Source organism: Zalophus californianus, chromosome 10, assembly GCF_009762305.2.
Source record: "Zalophus californianus isolate mZalCal1 chromosome 10, mZalCal1.pri.v2, whole genome shotgun sequence".
Classification (NCBI taxonomy): Eukaryota; Metazoa; Chordata; class Mammalia; order Carnivora; family Otariidae; genus Zalophus; species Zalophus californianus.
This window is the reverse complement of record NC_045604.1, coordinates 1,142,133-1,153,430: the sequence shown is the minus strand read 5'-3', so window position 1 is coordinate 1,153,430 and position 11,298 is coordinate 1,142,133. Positions and strand designations below refer to the sequence as shown.

Below are 11,298 nucleotides of genomic sequence, written 5' to 3'. Positions count from 1 at the left end.
ACTCAAGCTTCTGAGGAGAAACGTGAGCCTCGCAGAGGGTGAATGATTTGCCCAAAGACAGCCAGGCCCAGCTCCAAGGCCCTGTGGCTCTCGCCACACAGAGCTGCCTCCTCAAGGGAGACTGAGCCACAGAAGGTGCTCAGTTGACCCTTTGGCCCCAGAGTCGGCCCCCCGCCCCTGTGACATGTGGGTGTTAACCAGCGTCCAGAAGGGCTATGGCCCCTGAAATCACACACACTTAGTTATTTTTATCTCCAGTTTATTTTTTTAGACTAAGAGCAGAGTATGAAAGTCACAGCCAAAGCACTTGAAAAAGGCCCGGGAGGAGGGGTGGGGCCGCCAGGGGTAGGCAGGGCAAGGTCGTGGGATCTGGGTCCCGGCTCAGGGCTGGAGGAGAGGGGGCATTGTTGTCTCACGGTCTCCAAAAGTGTCTGTGCGTTGCATAGGTCTTGTCTTCACAGAAGACACGAGAGGGGCCAGGGGGTCCCCCAGTGGGGGGGGGCCTAACCTGGGGGGAGGGGTCTGAAGCTGGAAGGGGACGTCAAGGAAGGTCGGGGAGCTGAGGAGGGGGAGGAAGTCTGTCCGTCTGTACATTATATATAGTGATATAGAGTCTGTACATGCCTGCTGGCAACCCAGTGCCCACCCCTTGTCACCCTCGTCACCCTCGTCCACCGCCCGCCCCCCAGGGGTGTCTACTTGTAAACTTGGATTCGATCCAAACCACAGTCCTGGGAGCGGGAGCGGGAGGAGGAGGCCGTGCTTATTGCTGTAAACAGGGGAGGGGGGCCGTGGGCCACCCCCTCGCCCACCGAGTCCCCTCCCTGTGTTCCACCCCTAGAAGTGAACGAGGGGGTGCCTCCCACGCTTGGATCTGCTCTCTCTGGGGCATATCTGTCTCCAGTGGTGACAACAGGGGAGGGTACCGGGGTCAGAGAAAGGTACCAGAGCCACAGGCCACCTGGGACCCGTGGCCGTCCCTGTGTCTGGCCCACTACAGCGCCCCACGAGGGAGAGAGGGGGCAAAGGGGATGGGCGCAGACCCCGCTTCCAGCCATCGGAGCAGGGCTCTGGGCCCCACAGCTAGGCTTCTCTTGGAGAGACCAAAGTCTCCCTGCCCTTTCCCGGCCCCATGTCTCCCCGCCAAGGGAGGGGTAGAGCTAGGAGGCCAAGAGTGTCACGAGGAAGAAGGCGATGCCCACCGCCAGGGGCAGGCGTTCCCGCTTGGGGCTGGTCCCGCTGATGCTCTTCTCAAGCTTGGGCACCTGGGGATCCTCTCTCTCAAAGTCCTCTGTGGGCAGACGAACAGACAGCCTGGTGAGGGCGGGGCTGCGCGCGCGGGCGGGGCACGCGGCAGCGACAGCAGCAGTGCAGCGGGGACGTGAGCACCCACGGGGGCGGGGTGGGGGCGGGGAGGAGGGGTCCGTGCCCCTGGGAAGGCATGCGAGGTGAGCAGGCACCGGGGAGGGGGCTGCGGTTCCAGCAGTGGCCACCAGAGGGCGCTGCGCAGACTCACCCAGCACGTTGATCTTCACATGGGGGCCCATGGTGAACTGGGGGAGGGTGGGGGCCGGCTTCTCCCCGGAATGCGATGCTGCGGGGCGGGGTGCGGGTGGGAGAGAGGAGGGGAGAGTCAGGGCCAGGATCCCCCCCACCGCTACAGCTGGGGAGCAGGTCCCCGCTCCTGGGCGCCCCCCCCCCGCCCCCGGGAGCCAGGGGAGCCCCGAAGCGGGGAGCCGAGGACGCGGTCGCGGCTGGGCGCCGACGGCACTCACTGGGGGCGCAGCAGACGAACACCTTCATCCTCAGACACTTCCAGTGCGGGCTGTGGGTGGGCGTGGCTGGGGGACGAGACGGGGCCTGAGCTGCGTTCTCGCGCGTCACGCCCCTCCGCGCCGCCCCCTGCCCGGGGGACGCGGCTTCGCGGCTCCCCGGCCCTCGGACACGGGTCACCGCGGCTCCGCCGTCAGCCCGAGAAGCCCCTTTGGTCTCAGCCCTCAAGAAACCCCGAGCCCTGAGGGCTCAGTCCCGGAACGTCCCTCGCGGGACCGGTGAGCCTACGAGCCGCACTTCGGGCTGTCCCTAAACCTCTCTCAGCCCCAGACGCTGTCTGAGTCGAAGCCCTAAGGCCGCCAGGCCCCACGTGCCATCCCGGGCGGTCGTGCCCAGCGACGCGGACCACGTGGCCGCCACGTGGGCCCGCCCCAGCCCCGGCGGACCTCACCCCCTGGCCGGCGCTCTGACACTCGCTTTTAGGCCCACCCCCCAAACCTCCATCCCTGGCCCTAAGGACCCCATGCCCCGGCTTCACTCTGACACAGTCGCCTTTAGGCCTACTCGCACCCCCCATCCCCGTCCCTGCGGACCTCACGCCCGGGCTCTCGCTCACTTTTTCCGGCCCCGCCCAGCCCCGCCCCGACACCCCACCCCCTGGCCGTCTCTCAGGTGCGTTCCCTAGCTCCGCCCCCAGGGCCCCACCCCCTGGCCGCCTCCCAGGTACGCTCTTTAGGCCCCGCCCCTGTCACTCACGCCGCCCGGCCCCGCCCCCGGCCGTCACTCACAGATGTAGTAGTACTCGTGGCCGGCGTGGAACTCGTAGCCCAGCGAGAAGGCGCTGTAGCGCTGGAACTTCTCCGAGAACTTGATGGGGCTGTGGGGGGCGTGCGGGCGGTTGCACTCCCAGCGCTTGAAGCCTTGACTGGCGTTGCAGGTGCGGTAGCCGGCGCGGCTCACCATGTACAGCACGTACTGCTCCGCCCCGCCCCCGGGGCCCGGCCCCGCCCCGGGGCCCACCCCCGAGCTGTTGTAGTGGGGGCAGTAAATATCCAGATAATCGTTCACATTCACCTGCACCGTGTAGCCCTCTCGCCGCAGGCTGCGGGGGAGAGGAAGCGGGTCAGAGAGAAGAAACCCCACGCCAGCCCTCTTCCCACGTCGCCGCTCCGCAGACCTTCCCGAGGGTCTTCGGAGCCGCCTCTCTTCTCGGTCCCTGTCCCCGTCCCCAGGGCCCTAGTGCCACCAGTCCCACGCTAGCCCTCCACGCCCACGCCTTGTGCTGTCCTCCTCCCGGCGGCCGCCAGAGGGCAGCAAAGGCGCAGGGAAGCCCGGCCTGCCTCCAAAGGCGAAGAGGCGGGGGAGAAGGGAACGTACGCTCTGGTTACCACAGAAACGGCGCAGGCCCCAGCGACTCCCAGACCCAGGCCCGGATTTCCTCCGTCCATCCCCCACAATTCCCCACCGAGGAGGAGTGGTAGAGGATGGAAGGGAAGGGGGAGAGTAGGAGGGAGCCCTTCCCAGAGATGCGCACCCTGCATCCCCTCTCCCGGCATGCTTTCCTGCCGCTGCCAGTCCACTCCCAAGGCCAGTTTGCCAGGACCTGAGCTCACAGACGCACGTCTGGAGGCTTCATGCATATGCACGCACAAGTTCCGTGGCGCACACACAAACATGTCCACCGTCCACTCAGGCGGCATGCCAGGATGGGTTGACCCCAGCCATCTCAAGCTCTCTCCCTGCCCCCTCTACCCCCGTGACCCGCCCCCCCAGACACACACACACACACACACACACACACACACACACCGGCACATGCCCTCTCTGCACTATTACTTGCAATTAAGGTCCCCGATAACGTGAGACAACAAAATCGGGAAGCTAAGGGGCTCAACACCAAAGCTCCACGTGGTATCATGCCAACCAGCCAAAACTTCCATCCCTATACATCCTGCTCCTCAACCTGGCACCACTGCCCCCTTAACGGTGGTAGGCAGAGTAGTGGGCATAGTGCCCAGACAAGATGGCTGTGCCTCGTACTTCCTCGATCCTTGTATGGCACACAGAAGCAGGTGCTGGGTCCCTTGTAATCCCCACCTGCCTTGCCAGTCATCATCAAAGTGTTGGTCTTAATGCCCTCGATGGTAGTGCGGAGTGGTGCGGGGATGGGAAAAACATTTGAGGAGTAGGAAGGAGTGTCCCCCAATTTCTTTAGGGTAGGGGATGTACATGTCCTCTCCCTAGAGAACATGGTGGACACAGAAGGCCTGGGGTACTCAGCAGCATGTCAAGCCACTGGGGTCCCTAGTCCCTGGGAACTCCCTGAAGGGAGGGACTGGCTCCCCATGTCACCAAGCACCTCCCAGTGCCACAAACAGTAATTAGATCCACTAGGGAAACATGCTTGGAGGCCTCTGAATTGGGTGGAGCCTTGAGGGTCCCTCCCCACCTTACCCTACTTGCCTGGCCTGGCCTGTACCGCCCCCTCCCCAAGCACTCCCTTCCAAGCCCAGCAGTAGGCAGAGGTGAGAGCTGGTGCCTGGGCACCTCAGTGGGAATGGGCACAGCCTTCTTGAGTCATCAGGAATGCCACCAGTCCCACTTGGTTCCCACGGGAGTGATGGGTCACTTAGGCCCCTCCCTGGCCCTGGCACTCAGGTGGGCAGGAGTCTCGGCCTGGGGCACTGGGAGCAGGAAAACGGGTTAGACCAGGCCTGGCTCCTGGCGCCACCTGGGTTTGCCTCTCGATCCCCAACTTCCAAGTCTACCGTTCCTTCCCCACAGGCTTTGAGGAGGGGGCCATAAGTGCTAGGGGGCTGGGCCTAAAGCCACGGCACAGCCACCCTGGGCCTCCGTCCTTGAGCCTCACCTAGGTTTCCAGACCTGCTCTAAAGTGGCCCCTTCCTGCGGCACTGCCCAGGTTCCCCTACAACACAGCCCATTCCAGCGAGGAGTAAGCCACGGCCAGAGCTATTGGGACAGGTGACAGTTTCCTCGACAGGGCAGGGCCTAGCCTTACAGAAAGGCGGCTGGGTGAGCACCTGGAAGAGAAGCCATCTTTTACCTCTCCCGGGGCTGGGTGGCGGGAAGAGCCCCTGAAATGCCCCCCAAGCTGGGCATGTGGGAGGAAGAGCGGCTTGTGGAATGGCTGTAGGCAGCTGCTATCTGGTGGGCAGGGGGCTGGGTGTCAGTCCCCAGTTACAAGTCCCAGGAGACCTGAGCGAGGCTTCGGCTTGGCTTGGGTGCTGTAATTGAATCTGTCACCCTCCCCGCCCTGGCAGAGGGGAGGAAGGTGCCACTAGGCGCAGCAAAGCTCCGCAGCTGACTCCTCTAGGGCCCCAGCTCCCCATCCCTGGGGGGGTAGGGGGGACCCGGGGGCCTGGGGTGTGCCTGCTCCTTCAAACAGGTCTCTATTCTTCCTCTCTTCACCCCGTACTGGCCTCCACCTCTCTCGCAGAAAGGCAAGTGTTGACACACCCCACCTGGAGGGGTGCCCCCTCACCCCGTTATTTCGTCTCTCCGGGCTCTCACCGCCTCCGGGGCGCATTCCGACCCTTCTCTGTCACTCCTTCAGGGCTCCGCCTGCTCGAGCCTGGTGGGGTAGGCGGCGGGGGAGCAGGGAAGGAGCAAACCTCTCCCCGCGGGGCAATTAGGGGCAGGTAAACAGGGTGTCTAACAAGACCAGGGAGTAGGGAAGGCATCCCAAGGGGCGCTGAACTTGTTTAATCCCTGCCCCCACCCCTAGAAGCCGGGACGCGGAGCTAAAGAAGTGGAGGAGGGACGGCAAGACACCGACCCGGGCTCTCCTCCCCTCCAGCGCGCGGCCCCGAGGCGGCGCGCCGCTCGCTCCAGCAGGCGAGGCTGGACCACGTGCGCGCGGCGTGGGGTCCGCGCGCCCGGCTGGGGGTGGGTGGGTGGCGGGAACGTTCGCGGGGCGGCGCGTGCACGCTGACACCCCCGCACCCCTCGGGGAGCTCTCAGAGCCCCGCCCCGCCGGGTCTCGCCATCCCTGGCCCGGGGCCCCGGCTTCTCCGGCCGGCGTCGGGTGGGGGAGCGGCAGCGCGCCCCACATCCCCGCCCCGCTCCCTGCGACAGCGGCGGGCGGCGGCGAAGGTTTATTGATCTGCAGCGGCGGCGAAGAGCGAGAGACCCGCCGAAAGCGAGACACACAAACGGAGTGAGAGGAGACGCGCGCAGCGAGAGGGGAGACTAACAGACCCGGGTCCCCGAGAGGGGACAGGGCGAGACACAGCGAAAGAGAGGGTCCCAGAATCGGAAAGAGGACCAGGATGGGGACGGAGGGAGGCGTGGAGAAAGGAAGAGACTTGGGGGCCGATCGGGGAGGCCCCCAGACAGCAGAGACTGAGACGGCTCGCAGGGGCGGGCGAGGGGGTGCGGGGCAGAGGCTCGGGGGCAGGGAGAATACGAGCAGAGGCAAAGACCAACAGGGACGTAGTACAGCCTCAATAAATATTTGTTGAATGAACGTGTGAATGAAAGAGAGATCAGCAACAGAAACATTTCAGAGAGAGAGAGAGGTAGGGAGACGGCCAGAGAAAGATGTTCCCCAGGCCGCTTGAGTTAGGGGCGAATAACAACGCCTTGCTCCGTTCTGTAAAGCAAGGAACCTGGCCGTCAGCCGGTCCTCCCACCCCCACCCCAAATTCAATTCCGGGCTCAGGGGACCCCTCGACCTCACATTCTCCTTCTTCCCTCCAGTGTAGTACCCTCCATCCCTAGTTTCTGGGCCAGGTTGGGAACTGGTCTCTCCAATTACAGCGGATCAAACCGAGGACCTGAGTGGGGGGACGGGGGGCGAGATCACGACCGCTGTGCAAGGCACTGCCCCCAGGTCTGTCAAAGGAGGCTTCTGCACGTGTCCCACAGCACCCTCCCACGTGACCCCAGGAGGCGGGGTCGCAAGACCCTCTCCACGTGACCCCAAGGGGCAGAGACCCTCAGCACGTGACAGGGGGTGGGAGCCGGGCGCCCAGCTCACGTGACCGGGGGGGAGGGGGCGCGGGAGCCCTTGGCTCGGCGCGGCCCCGCCCCCAGCTCCCTGGCCCTCTCCACTCCCGGCTCCGGAGCACGTCGCTCTCACGATTTATGGGGCCGCGGCTGCCGCAGTGAGGGAGCCGGGGAGCCCGGGCGCAGCGGCAACAAAGGCCGAGGAAGCGAGGCGGGGGCGGCGGCGTCCTCCCAGCCGGGTGCGCGCCCCCCCCCCCCACCTCTGCCGGTCCAGACCTGCGGGGGAGCGGGGAAGGCTGAAAGGAGGCTCCCGGAACCGGGCTCCCCCACCCCCTCCCAGGGCTTTCACCTGAGCCCAGGTGTATGCGGGGGAGGGGAACCTGATCAACAACATTCCCCCCCACACCCGGCCGTTCCCGCATACCCCTGGCTCCCGCTTACCCTAAGAACGCGAGGGTGCCCCAAGGGTGGTGGGAACCCGGGGCCCCTCACCTGCGTATTCTCCACTCCCCGCCAGACTCTAGTGGGGCGGGGGGAGGCGGACGTGTGAGTCTGGGGGAGGGGGACGAGCTAGAAAGAACGGGGAGTCAGCCCCCAGCACCCCCCGGAGTTCTTCGAGTCCCGCTCCGGCGGGGAGGGGCCTCATCCCCACCCCCGAGGTTTCCATGGGAAGCGAGAGGGGGGCGTCGTTGGCTCATCCCCACCCCCAGTCTGACACTCTGGGCGCGAGCAGGGAGAGAGGGGGAGGCGCGGAGCCCCAAACAACAAAGAGCGGAGCGGCGAGCGGCAGCCCCTCCCCCGGGAGGTTGGGGGTCGCGGCCGCCGGCCCTCTTGGTCCCCTCCCCTGGGGCCTCGCCAGTGGCTCCCGAGTCGCCCCCCGGGGTGGGGAGCCCGAGGTGGTGCCGCCGCCGCCGCGGCAGATGTGACAGTGACCCCCGCGTCCCTAGGGATGCCCCCAACACACAGACACACACGGAGGCACGGCGGGGAGAAGAAGACAAGGGCAGGGAGGACTGAGCAGAATGAGGACCCGGCCCCGCAGCCGGCACCCAGCCGCCGCGCCACACACCCCGGGAAACCACACGGCCGCCCCGACACCCGCCCAGACCGCGGCGGCGCCGACAGCCACCCCAGCCCAGACGCGGCCGGCCACGCGGACGGCGACCGCAGCCCCCTCCCCGCCCCGCCGCCCGCTCCCACCCCCAGACGATCGCCGACGCAGACACACAAATCACACACTCAGACACACACGCACACTGACAGCCGCGCACGCCTGCTCACACTTGGAGCCACACGCCGTCCCCAGGCCGGGCGTGTGTGTGTGTGTGTGTGACACGCCGACATCTGCGGGCCTCTCTCTCTTTCACCGGTACCCCCACGTTTCCATCCCCACCAAGCAGCACCTCCAGGACCCCCGCCTCGGCGACCCAGCCCAGCTCACCCCCGCCTGGCTTTTCCCCACAACCAGGGAAACCCATTCGGCTTCGTTCTGAGGAGGTGCTGGGCCGGACTCCCTGCCTCAGCTCTTGACCCCACTTTTGAAAGCAGGAGTCCTAGACAGAACCCCTCGAAAGCCTCACCGCTGAAAACAGGTCATCCCTGGGCCCCCCCGGTGCGACGGCCCAGCACGGCTGAAGGGGGCGAAGATGGGGGACTGTGCGATGGGGGCACGCTATTCCAGCGGCGGGTGCGGAGAGAAGAAAGGTGGGGTGCTGTGTCCCCGAGCAGCCTCCTCCGCACGGCCCAAGACCTCGTCCCTAGACCTCAGCAGCCTCTTTCAGACGCCCCCCGCAAGTTTCACAGACACCCACAGAGTGTGTCCCCCCTCTCCCCCGTTCCCAGCCCCCAGCCGTGCCTCCCAGGACCCCCACCCCGGGGCCCCCGAGACTTCCCGGGCCCACCGGCTCCCCCTCTCGCAGACGCGGTACGCACTGGGCTCCCTGGGCCCCCGACTCACTGCTGGTTGGAGCTGTTCCAGTACACCGCATGCCGGTTTCCCAGCGCCCCCCCGGGCCCCTGGGCAAGCAGCGGCAGCAGCGGCACGGGCACGAGCAGCAGCAGCAGCAGCAGCGGAGCCGCGGCCATCCCCGGAGCCGCCGCCGCCGCCGCCCCCCGACTGAGCCCCGCGCGCCCGGCTTCTCGCCTCCCAGCTCCCTGCCGCCGCCGCCGCCGCCGCCGCCGGCCCCCAGGCCTTAGGCCACGCCCCCAGCCCTTCCCTCCGCCCTCCGGGCGCGCCCCCGAAGCCCCGCCCCGGGCGCGCTCCCGCCTGGCCCCGCCCCGCTCGGCCCGGAGCGCGCGGCGCTCGGGAGGTGGGGACCGTGCTGTCCCTTCGGGAACGACCGGCGCGCGCCTCCTCTTTCCCTGCTAGGTTTACTTTTTGCTTCCGCGGGTCCCCGGCCTTCTGCCGCCCAGTCTCGAGTTCCCTGGAGAAGGATTAGGGAGGCCCAGACCGGGGTCTCGACCTCCTGTGAGCACATCCATCCCTGGGATGGGGTGAGGGGGATTTGAAAAGGTGGGGGTCCAGGATCGCTTCATAGTAGAACTAGACAACCCCCCCTTCCTTCTGAGCAGTCTGCCCTCCGCTCCCTCGATGGTCCTCTTCCCTTGTGAATAAGGGGGCCGGGGGCTGCAGGGTGGAGAAGCCTCAGTGCGCACCAAGGACCTGACCGCTCCTGACCCGGAGCCCCCAGCGGAGCATGAGGCTTGTTTTTCTTGGAGGCGAGGGACAGGAGCTCGCCCTGAGAATGTCCATACTGGGTGTGCTGGAAGGGCCCAAGGAGAGTCAGCTAGAGCACCTACAGAGGATCTCTCACTCACGCTCAAGCAGGGCCCGTCCAGTGCAGCCAGCGGGGTCCCCCAGCTTGGTCGCTGCTGGACGCACTGACCAGAAGGTAGATCTTGGGCTCCAGCTCTCACCGACATTGTCCCCACAGTGACGCCCAAGCACAGACCTGGCACACACACATTCATGAAAGCAGACGCAGGGAACAGAGAGACACAGCACTGGACACAGCCATTTACACACACAGGTGCCTCTGGCCAACACATACAAGGGAGTGGCGCTGAGACAACCAGAGATCTGCAGACACAGAGACATGGGAGCACAACCTGGACCATGCACACACAGGGACTCACACACACACCCACATGCACCCCAACACCACAGTTCCCTGTTCTCCTCTGGTTCCTTCTTTGCCCAGGAAGTAGAAATTGAGGGAAAGGGTCTAGGATCCAGACCTAGGGGGTGCCCAGCTCTCATCTCTTCTCTCTTGGAGAGGTTCAGACTAAGAGTGACCAGGTCTCAGGTCAGGTTCTGACAATCCACACCAATGACCTGTGCCCGGGGAGACTAGTGTGATGCTCTTCTCTCCTTTACTTCAGGAGAGAGGACATGCAGGCACCCTCCATCTGCTGATCCTTGGCAGGACAGGGGTCCTCAGGTGCTGCGGTGGGGGGTGGGGGGATGGTGCCATTCAGCATGGGCCTCCTGCCTGGCTGCTGCCGGGCTAGAGCAGACTCTGCCCTCCCTCAGCTCCCCTCCACCCCAGGAGATCTTCTCTCCCTTCTCAGGAGCCAGAAGATAAATTAGGCCCCTTGGGGTGGGAATGGGGGACTTTGCAAACAGCTTTCTCTTCCCCCAGACTCCTCGCCCCCAGGGAGATTTGTGTCACCCAAGTGATTCTAACCTACCTACTCCAGGTGCCCCAATCCCAGCCTCCTCCTCCGCCCCCCAAACTCCCTGCTATGCAAAGGGAGGCTTCTCTCTTTAGGGCCACAGTTGGCAGAGGGGCTGCCCATTTACATATGGATGGGAGATTGCTGATTTGGTCTAGGAGTTCAGATTTCATTTTAGAAGCCTTAAATCCCTTTTTGTAGAATCTGGGTCCCACTTATGGATGTGAGTCTTTTCCTGCAGGACTCAGATACTCCTGTTTAGAAACTAGCACCCCCAGACCCAGTCCCCATAACTGAGCCCTTCTCTTTAGAATCTGGAGCCCTTTCTCTAGGATTTAGGCAGCTCTATCAGGTTTTTAAATTCTGAGACACTCTCTATAGAGCCTAGGCCTCTGTCTGTGGGATCTGGTGCTCTATCTAAATCAATCTCTGGCTGATTTGGGCTTTTGTGTGTTTTAGGATAAGCACCCTCTATGCAGACCCAGCCTTTAGGGTGCATCTCTTTGCAAGTAGTGCCTTTGTGCACAAATGTGCTGTTTCCTTCAGCAGGAGGTGGCCCTATGTGTTTCTCCACGTTGGTTAGGGAGTTTGAGCTGATGGCACCCTTTACTAGCTCCATGGGTGACTCCTTTGTGCCTTGCACAAACTGTAAACTAAGTGGCAGTCTTGACGTGGGATATGGACCTCCAATCCAGCTGTGATGCACAGGCCTGCCCCTAGGCCTCCAATCAGGGGCTCTTGGCCTCTCTGGGGATTGGGTCTCTGTGTAGAAGATCACGGTCACTGTCTATACACCTGGGATCTGATCTGAAGCCTAGGCTTCTTTTTGTGGCATCTGGGTCATCAGTGGGCTCTAGGTCTCTGTTTATAACTGTTACTCAA

At 64.4% G+C, this 11,298-nt stretch overlaps 1 protein-coding gene across 3 annotated transcripts; it reads right to left on the bottom strand.

Moving 5' to 3' along the window:
* Positions 1–233: 233 nt before the first annotated feature.
* EFNA3 (ephrin A3) lies at positions 234–8,893 on the bottom strand. Of its 3 annotated transcripts, none has more exons than XM_027613170.1 (5): positions 8,699–8,893; positions 2,562–2,875; positions 1,776–1,841; positions 1,517–1,594; positions 234–1,291 (listed from the first exon to the last, which is right to left on the bottom strand). In XM_027613170.1, exons 1-5 carry the CDS (start codon positions 8,824–8,826, stop codon positions 1,161–1,163), a joined length of 717 nt encoding a protein of 238 aa, XP_027468971.1. In that variant the 5' UTR covers positions 8,827–8,893; the 3' UTR covers positions 234–1,160. The 3 variants fall into 3 exon arrangements, with proteins under 3 accessions (XP_027468971.1, XP_035578240.1, XP_027468972.1); XM_035722347.1 differs by having other exon boundaries at positions 8,674–8,869; XM_027613171.1 differs by lacking the exon at positions 1,517–1,594.
* Between the last annotated feature and the right edge of the window lie 2,405 nt (positions 8,894–11,298).

Coding starts and splice junctions, on each gene's coding strand:
- EFNA3 (XM_027613170.1), bottom strand. CDS start 8,826: ATGGCCGCGGCTCCGCTGCTGCTGCTGCTGCTGCTCGTGCCCGTGCCG. Junction 1,595..1,775: donor GTTCGTCTGCTGCGCCCCCA/GTGAGTGCCGTC, acceptor CCCGCCCCGCAG/CATCGCATTCCGGGGAGAAG. Junction 1,292..1,516: donor TGTGAAGATCAACGTGCTGG/GTGAGTCTGCGC, acceptor GTCTGCCCACAG/AGGACTTTGAGAGAGAGGAT.